We start from the raw sequence: 23,295 nt of genomic DNA on the forward strand, positions 1-23,295 counted from the left end.
GTGAATTACTCGTATGTAGGATACCTTACACCGTGAACTGTTATTTTAAACAAGGATCATCTTGCCGAATGCTTCTTACGGTATGGTTTAACTGTTTACCCGAGGAAATTTTAGGCATCGGACCACATTGCTTTCATACAGTATACAGTATTAGTATTATAAGAATTCCTCATAAAGAAGGGATAATGTTGTCAACAAAACGATCCTTTTAGAACAAATCCGGTGACTCTTTCATACCGTCTGAGCGTTTATCATGACAGGTGATAAGTCAGGGTTTCTCTGTACATAAGAACAGTTTCGTCACTGCCACCATGGGAATCATACTGCTTGCTGGCTTCATCCGGCGTCCACACCTTTAACCGATACGCCCTTAAAGCTCCGTTTACTGTACCTCTAGCAGCACCTCTGTGTTGAAATAAACCTTCTCATTTTGGACTAAAACAAATACATTGCAGGACAAAAACGTGTCATTTAATCATTGATGAAATGATCCAAAAGTGGGCTTCTATGTACAAGCGACCTTGGAGAATGCAATGGAGAATGTAAACACTCATGAGCACTTTCTTCACTGTTACTGGTCTTATTTCTCTAGATGCAGGTAACAGTTGTTGGGAATCCTGTTCTAACAGTCCAGTCCATACATCCTAAATCAAATACAATCGCAAAATAAACCCAGTCCATACAACCTTAATCCTCAAGGGAAACGACTCCAAACTTAGAAGTGGTTCGCGACTGTGTCATGGAGCAGATCACAGATATCTGCATGGGCAGGACCTAGCGGCACTGTTACATCCTAGGGAACGCGATCAAGCTCGTCGGTAACTCTTCACATACACACACAAGATATATCCCCAGCAATACGCGAGTATATTTATGTCGTATAGAAACACGTTTCCTGTATATGTTTAAAATATAGAAAAAAAAGCGTGTCTGCCGGACAGAGCAAGAAAGTATATATGTTTCAGCAGAAGTTCCACTCTATAATAATTTGTAGTGTAATAGTCTGAACTATTTAGCGTCAAATTATCATCTGCCGTATTTAAGCTCATTCCACTTTTCTTTTCTTTTTGGTGGGGGAGAGGGGGTGAATGTGATCAAATATAAAAACAATCCCGCAATCTTGAATGGTTTTATTTGCACTGGAAAAACAAATCCAGTTGCGCATGCGCTAAAGCAATATTTGACAGTGGTTCTGTATCCCGTAACTGTAAGCATGAACAGTCGTACCTTTGTGCCAAATCTGATGTTTGTATCCACTTTAGCACAGTTACTAAGTTAGTGGAGCGGCATAGTAAAGCCTTTACTATGCCGCACCACTAACACGCTCTATTTTCGTCTGTTTTCTTTTTATCTGCTTTATTTTAAGATGCTGAGACCCAGCCCTGAACCTCAGAGGATCGTACGGTGAATATTCTTCGACTCCTCGTAATTTGAAGATACAAGAATACTGTACGCCAAAATAGACAACTAAGATGAGAGGCTGACCAGTGTAGGTAAGTCCAATGATCTCATTACTTTATGTTTATAACAGATCAATGTCACCATTTACTTAATTTATGCAAATGCAGTATGAAGACAATATTGCATTGTATTGTTTTCTAATAAGAAATTATGATATTTGTGATGACTTTTGTCACAAACAACGCAGTTATGTGCTTGATGACCTTGTGTATAGCATATTAAAGCAACATCTTCTTTTAGCCATTAATCATTTATGTCTATTATAATTACTAATCGAGTGTACAGGCTTAAAGACTTTAGTTGTTGAGGCTCAATAATACATTATAAATTCAACATCAAAATTAGATGTATCTCTCTTACTGTTTAATTGTTAATGAAAAGTGCCCGTTATCAAAGCGCAGTAATATGTTATAACGCCGACATTATATTTTCCATCATTTCTATTAGTCATTGTCTAGCGCTTTAACCAAAGAAAAAATTATATACCACAGTAGCTGAAGTACGGAAATACACGTAAACAACAACAAACCTGTAATTATTGTAGTAATACAAGTCTTGGCTGTATTTTAATTCCCTTTAACATTATTCATCATAAAATATAAATATTTTCGTCGTCTCTGTCGGAATTTGCTTGATTAACAAAACCAAAAAAGAGAATACATCTCACAAAGGCTTTTAAACTGGTCAATGTTTATAACTTTCAAACCATTCAAATGAAAACATAATTACTAATACTGTACCTACCTATGAGCGACCTGCTGCTGACGCCAATTACAATTAAAATTATCTATTATGTATAATCTACGATATACATGGTCCACTTTTTCGATAGCTACAAAACTTCATCATATAGTAACATATCTGTAATGCGTACTGTACTATATATTAAAACTAAGAGAAATCTTCGCAAAATAATCATTCAGACGAGTTAAGCGCTGGTCACAAATTGCCTAACACCCACCACCCACTTCATATCCCCCGACACAAGTACCAGAACACAGTGTACTGTATCAGAACTCTACGTCAAGCCTCTGCCGAGTACCCGCCGTCAAGATTTTTAATTAAGTTCTCGTGAATGCACACTTAAGGGCCGCAGTGGAGGACCTTCCTTAAGGACCCTGAGTGTAAGAGCGCGTGGGAGCAGATAGAGGCTTGCTACTCACCACGTGTTGCTACCACATTGATATCAGCTGATAACCCGCGTGTGCGAACCTGGTGACAATTGGTGGTGAGGGTGGCGGAGACTGGGGTCTGGTGACGAACGTAATGACCGCGTTAGCCCAGACAAGTCGTGAGTGGCGCCCGGCCTGCTGATCACCACTCTACTGAGCCCCCATATGCCGTGACTGGCCGCTGCGATGAGTCAGTAGCCCGTCAGCGGCCGCCAGTGTGGGCTGACTCGGACACCACTATTGATTACGAGCGGTGGGTGCTGGTGGAGCAGCCGAGCTGGCCCGGCATGGCGGACACCGCCGCGCTCCACCGTATTTCTTCCTTGGTGACCTCTTCCTACGCTCACCTGGATGCCTATGTCGACGCCCAGAAGCTTTAAGACGCGGCTGCCACGCCCACGCCCGCAGGAAGCACGATGGGCGCCTGCATAGCCCGTTGCTGGCCCCTGATCGCCGACCCCAGGTAAGACACCTTACTACACGCCCCCTCCGTCACCTCAACATTCGCCGTCTCATGACACCCGCACACGGCCTGGACACAACGCCTGAGCAATACCCGCTATGCTACGCCAAATCCAGAAGTGAATACATCATTTTGTCAGATTTACTTATTAGTAATTAAGAGTGCTGTTCATCTGAGGCGGTGAGGGGTGTGCAACCATTCATGGTACCCCTTACATACTAGTGAGATTCATGATTTGCGTACTGGGAGTGTTGTTTGACGAGTCAGAGGGTTTGGTGATCTATTCACTTCCACTGTCCACGAAGGATGAACCGTGTAATCTGCAATATTTGGTGGTCATGAGGCTAACTGGAGAAAAATCCAGATAAATAATTTCCTATCTAAACGGTAGACCTGCAAGGAAAACATATTAATTGCTTAAGGTGTTAACGAGCAATTAGCCGAATAATGAAGATAATTACGTTACTAAAGCGTTTGTAACACGCAATCATTCCGTTTGTCCCCAGCTGTCAGTAGATAAAGAAAACGCAGTAGAGTCTAGCAGTAACTTACGCACGAAAATTAAAACAAATTGTTTCAATGATATACAACAATGAAAAATATTGGCATTCGATTATTTTATAAAATAAATGATGAACGATTTCATAGTATCAGCATTCATATGAAAATAGTGAATACTATACCGGTAATGAACTTTTTTGTGTAGTATTCAATAATATATAATATATGGTCAACATTTAGTAATGCAGCCAAATATTAAATTTTGTACTAAAGCGAGTCTGGTTGATTATGCGTTGCAGCAGTATTGATTTGGGTTAAATTATGAACCGTATGCAGAGGCGCATTTGAGTGTCAACACTAGGAGCATGTTGTCTGACTCCTCGAGAGACACCAGACTGATATTACTTAATATTTCTTACTAGTCCTCTCCCCCCTCCCTCTCCTCTTTCCCAACGCTATTCACGCTTGGATGTGTTTACAGTGTCAGACAGCCCACCTACTATGTCACGCAGTCAGCCTACTTTCCACACGCCACAGCTAGCCAGAGTGTTGGTGTGTTTGGGTTCACCTCCACCCGCTCATCAACAAATTCCATAAATTGTGGGTACCAATTCTGGCGGGAATAGTTGATCAGTAAACTATTTAGTTATTAAACGAGTAAACGACATAAAGTTAATACAGAATGTTGTGGCTCATTTCTAAACAAATTAATAAAGTGGAACAATGACTATCGACATGTTTTTCATTATATATACCGTACAGTATACATGCGGTTAAGTTATAGCTGTGAGGCATAATCTTATCAGTTTGGCTACTATCCAGAACACGTCTCTGCCATAGAAAAGACAAGGTTCCTATCTCCCTTGTTTTGTCCCTCACCCTCGAAAATATAATAATGTTATTAATAGGAATTATATTAATGATTCTAATAGTAGCAATAATATTCATAATTGTAATAATAATAATAATAATAATAATAATAATAATATTATTATTATTATTATTATTATTATTATTATTATTATTATTATTATTATTATTATTATTATTATTATTATTATTATTATTACAACAGATTATGGCACAGAAAAAAAGTACAAACTCGTTACTTAAAGGTCTAAGCCTTTGAACCGTGAAGCTCCCGTAAAACCCCTGAAGTATGCAGAATTTGAACATTCCCTGTGTACCATCACGTGATATTTATCCGAAGGACCCTTCCAATTCCCTCTTATGGCCAGAGTCAAAACTTTTTTTATTGCATATCAGAAAAACATAACATTTACCTCCTCTTTTCGCTGCGGTCAACAGTGTTAAATTAATGTACTGGAAAATACTCTTTTTTTTTAACACTTTCGGGACGGTGTGTGTTAGCGCACTTAGTAACGTCATCTACAGAGGCAATCACATCTCCCTTGTTGTGTGGCGCTGGTGTGTTCCTTGTGTTATGGTCATAATACTCTTACTTTCTTTGTGTTACAGTCATATACCTCTTCCTTTCTTTGTTACGGTCATAATACTCTTACTTTATTTGTGTTACGGTCACCATACTCTTATTTTCATTGTTACGGTCACCATACTCTTATTTCCTTTGTTACGCTCATATTACTCTTACTTTGTTATGGTCACCATACTCTTACTTTCTTTGTTACGGTCACCATACTCTTACTTTCTTTGTTACGCTCACAATATTCTTACTTTCTTTGTTACAGTCTCCATACTTTCTTTGTTACGGTCATATTACTCTTACTTTCTTTTTCTTTCACCATACCCTGCTTTCTCTATTACTACTGGCATATACGTACTTTCTTTGTGTTGCCGTCACCATACGCCTACTTTCTTTGTTCTATTGTCATCGGATTCTCTCTCTCTCTCTCTCTCTCTCTCTCTCTCTCTCTCTCTCATCCTTGTTTCAATCATCCTGTTCTTTCCTGGCTTTTGTAATCCAGTCATTGTACTCTTGCTATCATCATGGGGCAGTCAATATATACTTTCTTTTCGTTCCGGCTGTTGCAAACTTTCCTCTCTCAAGTTCTCCGAGTTGCAAGAGACGATGGCACTTTCTTACTTTATTTTCTGTGTGTGTTGCAGTAGTAGTTATCATAATTCATATTGAAGACATCATGCTTGCCCCTTTGTTGTTGTTTTTAAGGATGTGTTGCGGGCTACTTTCTCAACGTTGCAGGTTACTTTCTCAGTGTTGCAGGTTGCTTTTTGTCTTCTTGGTTACTTTCTCGGTGTTGCAGGTTACTTTCTGTGTTGCAGGTTGTTTTTTGTGCTGGTGGGTACTTTCTCATTGTGCAGGTTGCTTTTTGTGTTGCTGGTTACTTTCTCGATATTGCAGGTTACTTTCTCAGTGTTGCAGGTTGTGTTTGTGTTGCTGGTTACTTTCTCAATGTAGCAAGCTGCTTTTTTGTATTCCTGGCTTCTTTCTTGGTATTGCAGGTTACTTTCTCGGTGTTGCAGGTTACTTTATCGGTGTTGCAGGTTGCTTTCTCAGTGTTACAGGTTGTTTTTTGTGTTGCTGGTTACTTTCTCGGTGTTGCAAGTTCGTCATCACACTTATTTAACATAGTACTGCTTCCTTTTGTATTTGTAAGCATCGCGGAAATATATTTTTTTTTGTGATATACAGTAAACAGCAAATATGTTTATCCTTCCGTGTTTTCGTGATTTTCATTCGGAGGATGGCAGACTAAGACGCAGGCAGCCTCTAGGTCCCACTGCTTATAGGTAGTAACTGGTCCTCCTAGAGGTTTTATGGTTATCCGTGTTCACCCTGGGGAAAATATCTAATTCTACAGGTGGGGTATATATTATCCTGCGTAGTATCTCTCTCTCTCTCTCTCCTAGTTTTTCTTTCCTCTCTCATCTCGTGTGTGTTGCATACGAAGCTATTTGTCAATGTTGCATGAATAATTATCAGTTTGTTTTTTATAATTTATACGTATTTATTGAATACATAAAACTGCCTGTTCGCTCTGCATAGCAAAGTGTTTGTCAGTAGTGCTTCCAAAAATTATTTTGAAATTACTTATGTGTGCTGAATATTGAAATACCTATCCATAGTGCATATATATTTGCTTGTGTGTGTGTGTGTGTGTATGTATATGTGTGTACAGGTGCATGTTTGCGTGTATGTGTACGTGCGTACGTACGTGCTTGCGTGTGTCTGTGTATGTATCTGTGTGCGTGCTTGTGTCTGTGTGTGTGCATGTGTGTCCGCCAAAACTAGTGCAGAGATTTAAAATTTAAATAATCGAATATAGAATTTGTTGGTATAAGTTTTGTTTCTTATTTATGAAGCTGTACCTCAATAATATTTTTTGTAACTATTGATTAAAATATAACGTGTGGTAGGTGGCCATCACGAGCTCCTTCACACTGGCGAACACTAAAATGACAATATACATTACAGAGGTCAAAGTTTCACGTGTATGTCATCTTTCAAACTACGAAAATCCGTTCGCCTTTCCCCTAAACCACGAACCCCGAGATTCAGACTTGTGAACCCAAAGCAGTAGACTGATGCATTATTCTGTCCATAAATGCGTCGGATTCATGAGTCTGAATCTCGGGGTTCGTGGTTCAGAGGGAGAGGAAAACGGACTTTAGTAGTTGACTTTACTCTGTGTCTTCTTAAGTAGCGCCACAAAAAAGAAAGATTTCAGCAAATTGAAATTCAACTAAACGTCTGTGGGGGCCACATACCAACGCGCTCACACTATTCTTACAGACCGTAGTCTTCCTGAGCGTGGTGGTCATTTATTTACTGTACCCGATAGCCGAGATCTTGAAACACACCTACGTGTGACCTGTTCAGACGGGGTAACGGTAACATCATGCTCCTGACGTTGCAGTAATGGACGTTGTGTGTTTAAAAGAACTTAACATTAAGAGAGCGTTGTTAGGTGTACGTCGTCTACCACCTCTGTTCACCAGGAAAGTTCTGACCATTAATCTCCATTCTGAATAAAAAGTAAAAAGGATTTGTATCAATGCTTTAAAAATATAACATTATATCCCCACACTTCTTTTGGCTGACCCCGTATATACTGTACACGTTCGGGTAAATAATATTAGTTGTCCGATTAATTCTGTAAGCGTAACTGGTGTTTTTTTCCTATTACTTTGCTGAAATTATACCATGATAATCTGCATACATTGATCATTGTGAATTTTCGAGAAAAAAGAAAACATTTTTAAATTATCCTTATACACAGGTAGGCCTACATGTGTGTGTGTGTGTGTGTGTGTGTGTGTGTGTCGCGCTGTGTAGGGATAAACGTCAGCTAGGTTTTAAAAAGCAACTGGCGTGTTTGCCAACTGGGGATATTTTTTATTGATGTAACTTACTGGAAATTAATTCCTATGGGGTAAAAAAAATTCTGTTTCACTTAAGACGTCGTTTATCATCATAAGATAAGCTAATTATACATAAAGTAAGGTTAGGTTAAGTTAGATTGGGTTTTCTAAGAAACTAATTATTATTATGTATCATGATCTACATGATCATCTATGGTCAATCATATGTTTCCAATAAAGAGAAATACATAGAAGTTATCACTATTACTACAATCATCCCTATTTATTGTAACAAATAAATATTAATTGTGCCTCTATGGTAATAATAAACTGCGTGTGGATATAGCACACGATGCAAAGTTAATTTCAAAATGAATTATATCAATACTTATATTGTTCCCAAAACATTTTTATATTTTTTACACAAGAAACTTTAAAACTTTAAGCAGGAAGAAAATTTTACACCAGGTGAAAGTTGAGTGTTTGGACGTGTTGTAAAGTGTTTGGGTGTCTTATAGCTGTTTAAATGTCCTGTAACGTGTTTGGGAATGTTGTGGCGTGTTAGGACATGTTTTAATGTGTTTGGATGTGCTAAGTGTGTTTGGCCGTGCTATGGTGTGTTTGGACGTGCTGTGGCGTGTTTGGGCATGTTATTATTACGTGTTTAGACGTGCAACGACACGTTTGCTGAGCGTGGAGACAGAGGGCGGCAGTGTTCTGGCCCTCATTGTGGCATGCATACTAAACAGAGCCTCATTCACACCACTGGGGGTATTTTCTCTGTATAAAGGACGTACAGCATTCTCACCCTGTCTCCTTTACCAAAATTTATGTGCTCTCTCTCTCTCTCTAGTCCTGCACATAGTATCTCTCTTTCTCTCTTTCGTATTATATAGAATTTTACCTTTGTTTTTACCAGTTTATATTCCAACCACAACAGACTCCTGCCATTTTGATTATGGTCTAATATAAAAAATCGTAATAAACGGAAAGTGAAATTATTATTATTATATTATTTTTTAACGTTATTTCTCTTAAGTGTTTTACAAGGACCATTTGCATATGTTACCTGTAAATTAGAGATCTATTTTTTTTAATAATAATGATAATAATAATACTACTAATAATAATGTGTCTTAACTGGCCCTTCTCTCCCCCAGGTATCAGCCTGTTAGAAGTCGCTACCTCATACACGACGAAACTGTACAGGTGAGTCTCGTAGTGTACAGGTGTTCGGGGACTTGTGTACAGGTGAACAACGTGACATTGACTGATGTACAACGATTCACTGATGAGATTTACCGATTTCAGGGACTTTTTGAGGCCACATATGGGTGGTAGAACATATGAACACATTGGCTTTATGATTCAATCGGTCAAAAATTCTTGTGTGTTATTTTTAATGATCATGTACAAAAATTAAGAACTAAAATTCACCATTCATGACACATACATAGAACAAAAATTAATAATTATCTCTAAGTTGAAGAGTTTAATTGACAGCAAAATTTTAGGAATTCGTGACTAAGTAGAAAAATGGTTCAAATTTCGGGGGCAATATCCACAAATTTTCTTTATGTTACTGTTGTTCCTTAACTTAAAGTCACAGTGTAAAATTGATGCCATTTTTCACGCAAGGTTTGTTTCAGCGTTAAATCAACCAGTTACACATCAATTTTCCTCCCCTCACGATTGGAGATGTGAGAGGTGGAAACTTTTAGATCTATGGACTGCACGAGGGATAGTTTTAGATCTATATGCAAGGGAAAGTTTTAATCCTATGTACAATAAATAGTTTTAGGCCTATGTACAATTGAAAGTCTTAGGTCTGTGTATAATTGAACAATTGAATGTTTGAGGTGTATCTAATTATTTTCTCATAAATGCAAAAAATATTAACCAACGCGAGTCTGTCTTGATTTATATAGAGCCTGAGTTTGGGTGTAGCAGTGTGTGGTGTATAGTGTAATGGTAGTTGTGCACACGTGTTCAGGTAAAATGTACACGCACACACACACACACACACACACACACACACACACACACACACACACACACACATGCACGCTTATACACATTTGTACACACATGTTTGGTTATGCCATACGTATAGGCATCCTTTAATAATACAGTACTGTAGTTAATAATGATGTTTAGTCACAGTATGATTGACACTGGCTGTTAGGATGATATTATTTAGTTAATATTCAAACCTAAAATACGAAACAAATATATTGTTAACCATTATTATTGTTGTCATTAGTTTAGTAGTAGTAGTAGTAGTAGTATTGTTGTTGTTGTTGTATTTTCACTGTTATATGGTCAATCTAATGATAATGTACCGAATAATTTGTTAACTATTATGTTTAACAACGAAAGTATGTTATAAAGTTATGCTGCTTTAGCTGAGACTTATAAACAATAACCTAAACAAAAGCGTTTAACACCATTATTAAAAACACCATAGTTGTTACACTGTCGGCAACAATTAGAATAAAGTAAACTAGATAGTTTCACATATGTTTACTTGCAAGCAGCTGGAGCTGATTGGCGAGGAGGTAAGTTTATCTTGGTGTATGTATACTGTAAAGTATTTGTTCTATTCTTTTTCTTGCGTTAATTCTCCTTAATATATATATAAATAGTTTTCCCGCGCAATTTTTCCCGCGTTTTTCTTCTCCCTCATTATATACAGTAGTATATAAATTGTCGGCGCAATTTTTGTCACGTAATTCAGGGAAACGTGCAGCTACTGACTAAAGGAAAGAACTGACTTCTGAAATATAAAGGCGTCTTCCTTTTACATTGTTTTATCTCACCGCCGAAATCTCCAGCTGTAGTAAAACGAAACTACGTCGTTAATGTGTTCCAATGGGAGAATTTGGGGGGGGGGGGTACTTTTCATTTGTTTTAATCAAACAGTTGATGATATAAGAGACATTGGGAAATAAAAGTAAATAAACCCGTTTGTAAACAGAAGGATTTCGTTAAATTATGAAAAATAAAGACGTCAGTTTCCATAAGTTTGGTGGATCAGCTGATGATATAAACAGACGATGGTTGGTAACAACTCATGAACAAAATATTGAATCCGTTTATAGACATAATGTAATGAATGTAATGGGTCGTGAAAAAGTTGATTGTCTTTGGAAGTTGTGTCCTGGGGCGGCGAACCAACCCAGCGAATACAGGCAACAGCGTTCACCACTCCCGACTGTTGGAAAAAAAACATGTCAGAAAAGTCACAGGAAAAGTCTCAAAAATAACCTAACCTAGCCTAACCTATCTTTACTTATCCTACTTGAATTAATTTTTCCTATAACCTTTTTCCCTGAGTAAATTTTTTTAAATTTTCTGTGACTTATTTTCCTGACAACGCTGCCCCACACCCCCCCCCCCCCGGTCTGTAGCACCCTCCAAAAACTCCGTGACGGGTCGATTTGGGGTCCAGTCCTAATAGACCCAATCTAATTACTGGGATATAATTTTAATCTTATTAGTTAGTTTATGTTAGAGTCATTCAGACTGGAGCAAACTGCCGTACATGCAATCCAAACTCTCAAGCGGTCTTAGGTTGTATTAATTTCTCCGCCACATTGGAGATTTAAGAAAGCTTCTTTCAGCTCACTGAAGCCATTGTATAAAGGAGGCCAATATGGCTCACAAATTGCACTGAGACTCGACCGTAAAAAAGGTTTATTATCTCAAATCTTGGTATTCAATTCTGCTCGTATATATAACTTTGTAAATATAACGATACATATAACACTGTATATACTCGTATAGTGTCAACTGTAACTTAATATCTTGATCTTGCCAGTGTTTGTCCAACCTTTGTTTTTTTCGCTCGCAAAACTCAACACATTTAGTTAAGTTTCGTTTTGTTTCGCCATTTCAGAAAGACAAGTCTGGATGGAGTGTCAAGTCGTGGTTTACAGTCACGTTGATATTCGCGGAATGACAAATATACTAAAATAGTGTTCGAGTGGCCAGCTGGAGTGATAAATGGGATGAGAACTTACCGTGAAGGCAAAGAGAGAGAGAGAGAGGGGGTGGGGAATGAGAGGGGGAGGGAAAGAGGTAGGGAGGGAGAGAGCGGTAGAGAGGGAAGAGATTGCGTGAGTGAGAGAGGTAAGGAGCGATAGAGGAAGATTAGAGGGAGAGGGAAAGAGATAAAGAGAGAGAGAGAGAGAGAGAGAGAAAGGTTGGAGGGAGGGTTATTTTTACAAGTGAGGACCTTGGAGCCAGACAGGTTAGGGTTCAGTGATATATTTTTGTGGACTCGAAGTGGCGTAAAAAGAAGCTAATTGGATGAGACACACACGTTGCTGGGTGCATATATAGATCACCAGAGTGTAGTGTATTGAATCATTGGAATGTAAAATTCTTAAGAAACACGACAACAACAATAAATTCTAGCTATCATTCGGTGGTACGTGATTGTAATGATAGTGATGTCGAAATGGAAATACACCAAACCCTAACAATTTTGCAGTTATTTTTTAAGAAACTCAAATAGACAGTTGTCTACTCCAACATGTTAAAGACCCATCCCACTCTTTACTGTATAGGTGAAAAAACATCATAAACACTGGTCTTCGTCATAACCTATGAGGTTATGATGACCAACTTTAATATTTAAGCCTCCATTGTGCGGCACTATCACGTGATATTATCCTTCAATATTAAATTTCCTTACTCATAACTGTAGATATAGTTGTCTGTCTGTCTGTCTGTCGCTGTATGTGTGGATACAATATAACTCTGTAACTGGTGAACGGATTTGCACTACACTTGGAAGGTTTGATCAATATATTATAAGGTCTACTGATAAGATTAAAAAAAAAACAGCAAAACAGACAAGATGTTGCCATGGTAACGGTTCGTACAATGATAATTCAGGGTTCTTTGGGCGTTAAAGAGAACGATTGCATGATACAACCTCCAGCGGCGAATACAATAATTTACTGTAACAGCATCATTCATATGATAATCACTATACCCTGGTAACGATTCGCGGACATTGTTTGCATACGCTTCGATCCTTTTTAATTTATTGTTACTTAATACAGGGCACAATCTGGCTTGTCAAAAGTGCACTGTTACGACACGTAGATTACCACAGTTCTGCTTAGTGTCCGAGATATGCCCAAAACTGCCAGTTGGTTGAGAACGTCTAAAGAGGCCACCTAACTGGTGCCGGTACTCAGACACCTCACCTACTAAGCGAGATGATAATGTATGTAATTGCTTGGCTTATACTACAGAAGGGGAAGGGGGAATTTATTAAAAGTTTATTAATGCCTCAAAGGGCATTATTGTCTGATGTACAGTTGCCTCAAAGTGTTCCTTTACCCCTAGCCTTGACAGTTACGTACAGGTGGCAGACTCGCAATACTAAAGTAAACTAATGCGTACTACTCTTCAAAAACAATGAAGCGGATTGATGGAAAAATTCCTAGACGTAGTTTCGCCTTGCAATAATGGTAGATGGATTTGTAAATAGAATATAAATTCAATATAGATGATATCCACATTAATGATTCTTTTGAGGAAGAACACCAGTATGAGTTATAAGGCTTCAAAAATAAAACGTATACGAGGAAATTTGTGTAGATTACCATACACCAGGAAGCTTCTTCACACAGGGACACTGACGTCGCAATACATGTCCTTGGTAAATCATACAATGGTTCAAAGTTGATTCATGCATTGTCTTGTGTCTCAATTTTCACTCTGATTTTAGTCTATTATCTTGATAGTGACCAGGTCGGTCATACTACACACTCGCTCACCTCAAGATGACCACACATGGGATATTGGAGTTATTTTTGCTGTTCCCGTTGTTCTCGTCTCTCTCACTCTTCATGTTCTGTTTCCATCGTTTTTTGTCCCTATAACACCTGTGCCCTCAAATGGCCAGGCGAAAAACGCAACACGAATACATGATACAGGCTGGAATATTGTACAAAATATGAGATATAAACAAAAATTTAGTTGGTAGTTTAGTTAACAAGGCTGGTAAAGTGGTGGCCGTCGGTCACAACCACAAAGGCACAGAAGCTTTTAGGCTACTTCAGTTAACCAACGACGGAGGGCGAGTGTAAAAGAGTTCACATTACATCTGGGGCAGCGTCCCCCACCCTATCCCCCCCACCCCATTCCTCTCCTCACTTCCACCACCCGAACTTCTCCACCAATCAGCTCCATTGTTACTAGACTACTACGGATTCATTCATAAGTTTAGTATTGCGACTCTACCACATGTACATAAACATTACCACAATGGGTATAGGAACTCTTTGTGGCAACTGTACATATATGCGTTTAGTGGATGGTTACCCCCAACATGGCTCACAGAGTAAAGATGCAAGCATTACAGAAAAGTGTCAGAACTAACTTCTTTAGAGTAAGAGTAGTGAACTCTTGGAAGAACCCGCAAGAGAATATTGTGACAGAACCAAGAATGAGCTCCTGTAAGTCCAGGCATTTTTAATTATTATGAATAACCCCCAAAAGTCGTTAAACTCACTAGAAGACGCGCAATTTAGTCAAATTTAAAGGGACAAGTGAAACATCACCTGGCACCCATCAAAGTGTGGGCAGCGTACCAAAAGTACATCTAAATTATCAAGCACAAGCAAATGGTGACTCCATGTGGCAAGTCCCTGACAGTGAGACAGTCAAGGCAATAGTGGTGAAGGGTATTAGCTGTGAGACTTAAAACAATTTGCAGGAAGAGAAGTGCGGGACATCCTCTGTCTCAGACATACCAAATAGGTCTGTATCCCAGCCTCATGCGACTTAGATAATATTATGGTAAAGCAGAGGACGACTCCGGTGTACAGTATATATATCTGTATATGGTGTGTGTCGTTGGCTGTGGACAAAACGCGGGATGCTGACCAGGACGACCACTATGATGAGAACATTGACCACCATAGAGGTAACGAACAAAAAGTTAGATGCAACAGATCACCAAATGATGAAGGAATGTTTCAAAAGATACAACAATCCACTTGAAAACAACACTGACAAATTAAACAACTTTGTGGATGGGTGAGTTGCCCTTGTTGTAGCTAATGTTTATGATGCAGCGTGTATTGATAAAAATGACAACTAGAGTACGCCCTGGCAACCCTTCCATCATCTGTGTAAAAAAAATATATTCTGATGTGCAAAACTCGCAAATAGGTATTAACTTCCCTCTGTAAATGACAATAGACTTATCTGTCATGTCACGCGACCAAAAAGTAGTACACTGGAAAGATTGCATAGGAAAACAAGACAAAATGCAGAATAAATACGGTGAATGTACACAGTGATTGATATGTACAAGGAAATCTCAATTAACTCCCCTATAAGCGTGATATAAGAACACAGGAGTTGACGTACCCGGATTCCACACTGACCATCAACAACATTGAACTCATAAAGCACATCTGTAGCAAAAATAAAAAATAAAAAAATCGAATTGATTGTAGAGAAAGGTCTGGCCATGAAGAAGCAGATTTTAATATCTTGAGTTGTGTCTGGCTTATGGTCAGAGAATAAACACATAAGTAGAGGTAGGTGGAGAGGCTACTGCTACACTGCACTCCGCTTGTTGCCTCACCCTCACTGGAAGCAGATCCCCCTGTAAAATTGAGAAGATTCGATAGCAAGGTGACAGATTTTAGTGCCACGCCGACCAAGTTTGGAGACAAGTACAGTAATTTCACAGTTAATAGGCCCCCTGGCTGTGACGACACATCATAACACTTTTGGCAAAGTAAAAATCACTGGTTTAAAACTTGATGAAGAATGTAGATCTTAGTTTGAAAGTGTTTGGTAAAGAGCTTACAGGTTCAGACGACATCATCAGAAAGAGAAGTAAATTCTTCTCTTTATTGTGTTGCTTACAAGTCTTTGTCATCATGAAGTTTCTCCCCCACAAAGTTTTCATTAATTCCAAAAAACATCAAAATATCAAAACTCGTCCGGGTAACTGTACGGATAAAGTTTAGCAACAGCACTTTTTCAGCGTCACCTACAAATAATGACGAGAAAGACAGCCCTGTTATCTGGGGCCTTCAGCAGTCGACAATTTAGCGTGGGGATGGGAAGTCACGCAAGTTGCTCCAACAGGTCTGTGGCATGTGGCTGGTGACGCAGACGAGCCATGTTCTCATTCTACTGTAGCTGTATATGTGAGACTGTGTGGTTGGCTTGTCCGCCATGTTTCACAAGTGTGGCAGTAGAACACAACACTGCACATACTATAATGTTGCAAATGACTCCTGTTTACTGTCTGGAGATGATCGTTAAGTCTTATAAAACACCGTGACTGTATATATGTGACATTACTGCATAGCATAAGGCCACATATAATTTATAACTCTTATGGTGTGACTATAATCATGACGAAATTATAGTTTGCAATTGTTTGTCTGTCGTGTAATTAACAACATATATCTAAGCTAGTTTATAAAAGAGAATACACCAGTTTACTCATTGGCAAATAAACCCAGCTTGCTATTGACCTCCGCCTCAGACCAACTAACACACCCCACATCCAGCTTCCCTACATAACTTCATTCATTCAATCTCAGGGATAAGAGACAGCAATTTCCTCAACCCTAATATTACGTGTCATCGGGGGCGGTAAACGCTGTCATTAAAAATACTATAAAAATAATGTCAAATTATGTTCGACTGACACCGCCACATTCTGACTCCCTGACACCCTGTAAAAACACATTAGACCGTTGTTGTATACATCCGATGTCAACGTTCATCCTCCCGACGACTGGACAAATTTGTGTTGATATATTAGAGTAAAAAATGTGAGTATTTCCAGCGAAATCGTAGTGAAATTTTAGATTGCCATTAGTTAGCTCAATGTTTGCCTTTCATGACCTGCCTGATGGATTTTTTTTTTTTTGCATGTAAGGAATGTTTTGTTGTTTCCAGCGCGGATTATCCCAGCTTTGTTAACATTTGCAGTGAAATAGATGATTTTATTCTAAGATTTTTACTGAAATACAGCTAATGTAGGCAACTCTCGATGACGTCGCACCAAAACAAGGGGTATCAGCCGAGGGATGGTAAACAAAGGGAAGACACCAGTGAAATACTTGACCATTCAGATGAACGTTCGCTTTTACGCACGAGGCACTGTAGTATATTCGGCACATGTTTATATCACAAGTTCCCTGCGTGTTAAATATTCACGAAACTTACTTGATGGAAGGGGAGTCTCTAACGACCCTATCTGTTTAAAATTAATATTTCGATTAAAATTATTAGCCGCTCTTTTTAAAACTTGTTTCGGGTGGGTAAAGGAAAGTTACGTTTTCTGAGAACTCGTCTTATGTGTGTTAAAACTGTTTGATCAATGTAATTAAACGAACAGATACTCTCCTCACACCCCAATACACCCCTCTCCCCACCTCATACACCCTTCTCCCCTCTCCACGCCCCCAACACCCACTCTCAAACAACTATCTCCCCACTCTTTTCACCCCTCTCCCCACCCCAACACGTTCATCACCCTTCCCCAACACACCCATCTCCCCACTCTAAACAACCATCTCCCACCCCACCCACCCATCTCCCCACCCTAACACACCCTCCCCCCACCTCTCCCCACCCCCACACCCATCTCCCCACCCCCCCCTCTCCCACCTCTCCCCCCCCACCCCATCTCCCACCCGTCTCCCATCTCCCACCCCCACACACCCATCTCCCCCACCCCACACACCCATCTCCCCACCTCCACACATCCATCTCCACCCAATACATTTCTACCCATCTTCCCATTCCCTCCCCAACATAGGATGATCATTACATAAGTATATAGTTTTTAGGTCTTGAATTTAGGCACAGTTCAGTAATTCCCATGAGGTTACCAAACTTAAAAACTATACCTAAATCTTACAAGAATTTAAAAATATATCTTAAAATAACAAAACCTTAAAAAAATACCTAAAACTAACTCAAAATAATTATTAAACACGAAAAATAGACACAAGACTCCTACCTAAAATACTTCCAAAACCAACCAGTCCTAAAAGTATACTTAAACTTACTAACCCCCCCCCAAAAAAAAAAAACGGAGAAAAATGTTACGGTGTAGATCACCTTTAAGGAAAGAAATTCGTCAGGAGGAAATTGTCAGTAGAACCCTGAGGCAGAATAAGTGTGGTGTACAGGACGAGGACTTCCAGAATGTGATTACGAAGTCGAGTGGAAACTTCCATCTTGGCAGGAGGTCGTGGTGCAGTGGTCATGGCTCTCGTCGTCTCCCCACTACTACTACTACCACAGTCTAGAGGCCATGGGATCGAACCCACACCGGACCCAACCCGAAACCACCCTCCTCCCTCCCCATTTCTTCCCATACACACCTCCAGCCCCCACACCCATCTACCCCACCACACACACTCCCCACCCCAACACACACCCTTCCACCCATACACATCTCCTCTCCCTACACACCCTCCCACCCCCTACACCTCTCTCCCCACCCCCACACACACCCTCCCTCTCCCTCACACCTCTTCAAAACAGATGGATAAATGCGATACTGAATGTCTCAAGGCTTCAAGAGAACATTGAAGAGGTTATTGAGGAAATTTGTACTTATAAGTTAGGAAGAAAAGTATTATAAATTAAGTGGTGGTGGTAATAATAATAATTGTAATAATGATGATGTATAAATTTGCATCCAAGTTTGTGTGTGTGTGTGTGTGTGTGTGTGTGTGTGTGTGTGTGTGTGTGTTTTTTGTAATTTTAGGTATCAAGACTAAGAAAGCACCACTCTTAAAAATTTAACATCAGCTGTTATTTAGTGATCCTTCCTAAACAGCCCCAACCCCTCTTGCCCCCCCTCCCTCACCCTTCACACCTCTCCCCTTCTCTCTTCTCAACCCCTTTCACCTCCCCTCCCTTTACCCTGTCACTTCTCCCTTTCCCTCGTCTCTGTTCCTCCCACTTTTCCTCTCGTCTGTCCCTCCTCCCATCCCTCCTTCACCCTCCCTCCCCATCTCTTCTTCCTTCACCCTCTTCTCCTATCCCTTTCCCCTTTCCCTTCCCCTCTCTCTCTCCTTCCTCCTTTCCTTTCCCTCTCCCTCCCTCCCCAGTCCAAGCCAACCGCCCTCCCACCTGAGAAAACTGAAAACCAATAATTGTCTTCAAACATCTGACACTAAACATCTCCTGGTATTTATATTCTTGCGTCTAGAGAAAAAGAGAGAGAGAGAGAGAAAAGAGAAAGAGAGAAAAAACGAAGACGCTCCTCCTCCCTCTTACTTTAATTTCATGCCATTAAGACGATGAACTCTACTCTTAATGAGGACGTTTCTGTAATGGCTGTTGAGAGGCGGTAGTGATCCGTGCTGGCCTCAAGATGTATACCTATGTAGCCTCTCTCTCTCTCTCTCTCTCTCTCTCTTCTCTTCCTCTCATCCTTCCTCTTCATACATCAAAATACCATCACTATCGCTTCTCAGATTTTTTCATCCTTTAACTATAAAAAAAAATCCTCACCGAAAAATTATGAACATTATTAAACAAAGGCGAGAATAGGACATCCCTCACTCTCGAAACACATCCGTTAGTCTAGTCAGTAAATGTAGCCAATATACAGTTGAGCCATCGTGGTTTATATCCTGGGTCGGTATTTATTTACGGTAAAGACTCGCACCAATTTTGACTCTATTGGTCGTCATTGCCTTAGGTTGAGAGAGGCAGTTGGATACTTTCTCACATCTCCGGGAGGAAGGAAGACAGTCTATCATGTTTTCAGAACTGAGTCTAGCGTAGGTAAATGGCTCTGATTTTTTCTCTCTTTTTTGTCTGAAATGATAAGGTATACAGTAGATGCCCCCCTCTCTCACACACACACCATACACACACACACACACACACACACACACACACACACACACACACACACACACACACACACACACACACACACATACTACTACTACTACTACTACTACTTTGCTGTCACTCGGAATCCAGTATGACGATCATCCAGCTATGATACAATGACATGAGTTATTAGGGATGTCACCTAGGTTGGTGAGTTTTGAGATGACTAAAGAGACCGATACGGGACCCGCATTGCCGTTTACATTCGTTGCACATGTGGAGGGCCCCATCTACTGCGGGAAGGGCGGTAGTAGCGTCTTTTCGGCGTTGGCTCTTGTCTGCTTCGGTTTGCAGTCGGGCTAACTCGAAAGCATTGACACCTTCTCGTGCGGTGCTCCTCCAAGCGTTACGATGTGGAGTAACCGACTCCCAGGTAGGGGTCGATTTGGCACTATTTCAGGTTTGTCTTAAGATTATCCCTATACCTATTCAATAGGCCCCGGCGTTACGTTTGCTATTCGTTAGGTGACTGTAAAATAGCTGCTTTGTCAGTCTACTGTCGTCCATGCGGGTAACATGGCCAGTCCAACGTAGTTGTTCATACAATGGTAGCCTCGATGCTCCTACAGTTGGTGTCAGCAAGAATACTGGCATTTGTTCTCTTGTCTTCCCAGCGAACTCGGAGGATGGAACGTAGACTACGTTGGTGAAAGTTTTCAAGCGCTTTGAGGTGCCTCCTGTATGTGACCCATGTCTCACTGCCATATATCAGGATGGGGAAGACCACTGCTCGATATACGTGCAGCTTTGTAAATAATTTCAGCTCCCTACAGCTGAAGACAAGATTTCGGAGTCTGCCAAAGGCTTGAGATGCACATCTGATCCGATGCTGACTCTCTTCATCGATGTCTGCGGTGATGGACAAGTGGGAGCCGAGATACCGAAAGTGGGCAACATAAGAGAGGGTAGTACCGTTAAGCTGGATGTCTGAACCAGGGGCAGGTTGAAAGAGAATCTGAGTCTTACAAAATTCATCTCAAGGCCGAAGTGTGCATACGCATCTTCGTAGGTGTTCAGGATCTCCTGTAGGTCATGTTCAGTGTGAGCAACAAGGGTGAGGTCGTCTGCATACTGAAGTTCAGTAATGGAAGCTGCCGACACCTTTGTTCTTGTCTGGAGTCGTCTATGTTGAAAAGACCCCCCTTCACCCGGGACACGATGCCAGTACACACCATTGTTTAACCCCTGTTTCGATGGGGAAGAACTCTGAATGGGTGCCGTTGTGCAGGACAATGCCGTTCATGCCATCTTGGAGTTACTTCACAATATTGATGAATTTTGGTGGGCAGCCAAAATGGTTGAGGGTCCACCAGAGGGCTTTCCTGTTGACTGAGTCGAAGGCCTTGGTTAGGTCGATGAAAGCCATGTACAGGTCACGACGCTGTTTTCTGCACTTTTCCTGTATCTGGCGGGCAGCAAAGATCATGTCAGTGGTGCCATGTGATGGTCTAAATCTTAGACCATCTCAATTCGGTACTGGGATTCACGTTGTTTGCTGTTGGGTTGTTTATAAGCCCATGTTCAAGCTGTTCTCTGAAAGCATGTGCTACTGCTGGAACCTCCAGATGCTTAGTATTAAAACCTCTTCTGGAGGCTTGCTGCCTTCACCGTTTTGGGGCGACGTGAAATGAGAGCTTGGATCTGACAAGTCGATGATCAGTGTCACAGTGGTCTGAGCCACGCATGGCACGGGTGATGAGGACATCTCGGCGATTTCTTTCTCTGACAATGATGTAGTCAATGAGATGCCAGTGTTTGGATCGTGGGCGTTGCCACGAACCCTAGAACTTCTCGGCCTGCCTAAACAAGGTATTGGTGATAGTGAGGTTGTGTGCAGCACACTTGCTGAGGAGGAGTAGGCCGTTGTGATTATACTTGCCTAGTCCATTTCTCCCTATGGTTCCCTGCCAAATGCTAGCATCTCTGCCAACTTTGGCATTGAAGTAGCGAAGGAGCACAACCTTGTCTTCTCTGGGGATAGAGGTTAGCACTCTGTCGACGTCGGCGTTAAATGCCTCCTTTATATCATCCTCTGCATCCAGTGCATTTCAGTTAGTCTGTATAGAATGCGTTGGCGGATGGCAAAGCCAACTCCATAAATACGGTTTCTCTCCGCAGCAGGCTTACCCTTCCAGAAGAAGGTATAGCCAGGCCCACGTTCTGTGATTTGGCTCTCATCTGGGAGCCGGGACTCAATGATGGCTGCTAGGTCGATGTTATACCTAGCCAGCTCTTTTGCCACAAGGGCAGTTCTTCTTTCAGGATGCTCATTTGTGCCAGTATCCAGAAGGGTCCTGACATTCCATGCAATAACCATAAGAGGCTGTATGGTTTGTTTTTGTTTGGATATGTTATTTTGTTGTGTTTTCGACCGCATAAGGATGACCTTACACTGCGGTTGCCCAGTCAGAGCAGAGCAGAGCAGAGTGGCTCCCCGAAAGGGCTGCTCATTCCCACAGACAGAACAGGATTGCACTGCTGCCTAGATCCCATTGCATAAACGACCATCTTATCTGTGCCGCCCATGTGCAGAGTTGTGACTAGAGACTCCCGGCAGTCATCTTTGCCTGTCCCTGTCGCCACTCGTCCGTCGCCATTGGACTTTTGGGGTGAAGGGGTTTTGATGATGATGAGAGGTATGATGAACTGGATGATGGGTGCGCACACACACACACACACACACACACACACACACACACACACACACCTTCATGGGTATCCCTGGACGACTAATTAGTTACTCTAATTAGTCTCCTACTGAGGGCATTTAAGACTGTTTCTTCTTTCGTCCATCTGTTGTTTGTATGTCCAGTCGAACTATCTATGAACAAGGATTAGGTTTAAGTTAGTTGAGATAAAGCGGAAGACAACACGCGGCGCCGACTCGGCAGATTTTTCGGAGGAATGTTTATGGTAAATAATTAATTTCTTCGCGTACAAAGCATGTAGAGTCATCGAGTCATCATTTTAATGTCATATGATCAGTTCATCAGCGTGTTTTACCCCGCAATTTTCCTCATCCTTCATACCCTGCCCACTGCAGGTGATTTATGATTGTATATAAAGAAAAAACTAAAAAATACAAATAAATAATAATTATACGTAATTAAAATAAAAAGTTGCTGTATCGTTTTTATACTTACTATCCAAAGGACATTTGTGAAATAAAAAAAATAACACTCGAACAACTCCTGGTGTTAGCCGTCTGCTTCACTATTGCCCTTACTTATTTACTGTATAATATATCCAATATGTTCACCATTACTGTCTAAGAGTTTTTGTAATCTGGTTACACTGGTTATACACTGACGCTGAGCTGTAAGATATCTGCAGTAATTTCAAAATAGTTCTCACATTATACCAAATACTTTACATTATAGCGTCAATGAATAACCAAATTACGAGAGTGAGTTGACGACAATGGCTTAACCGTGTAGACTGTAGAGCATATAAATAAACATAAACTAAACTTCTCTC

General features: G+C 40.6%; 1 protein-coding gene across 4 annotated transcripts in view; it reads left to right on the top strand.

Annotated features, from left to right (window-relative positions):
• Window positions 1–2,729: 2,729 nt before the first annotated feature.
• Window positions 2,730–23,295, top strand: part of LOC121858326 (proline-rich receptor-like protein kinase PERK8) — a 40,281-nt gene continuing 19,715 nt past the window's right edge. For 2 of the 4 annotated variants that reach the window (XM_042354690.1, XM_042354687.1), the window contains exons 1-2: window positions 2,736–3,096; window positions 9,060–9,108. In XM_042354690.1, the coding sequence (XP_042210624.1) occupies window positions 3,050–3,096; window positions 9,060–9,108 (96 nt within the window). In that variant the 5' untranslated portion in view covers window positions 2,736–3,049. Of the gene's footprint in view, window positions 3,097–9,059; window positions 9,109–10,436; window positions 10,458–23,295 lie in introns of all 4 variants that reach the window. The other 2 variants (XM_042354689.1, XM_042354686.1) reach the window with 2 other exon arrangements.

This window comes from Homarus americanus, unplaced genomic scaffold, assembly GCF_018991925.1.
Source record: "Homarus americanus isolate GMGI-L3 unplaced genomic scaffold, GMGI_Hamer_2.0 scaffold57980, whole genome shotgun sequence".
In the NCBI taxonomy this organism is placed as follows: Eukaryota; Metazoa; Arthropoda; class Malacostraca; order Decapoda; family Nephropidae; genus Homarus; species Homarus americanus.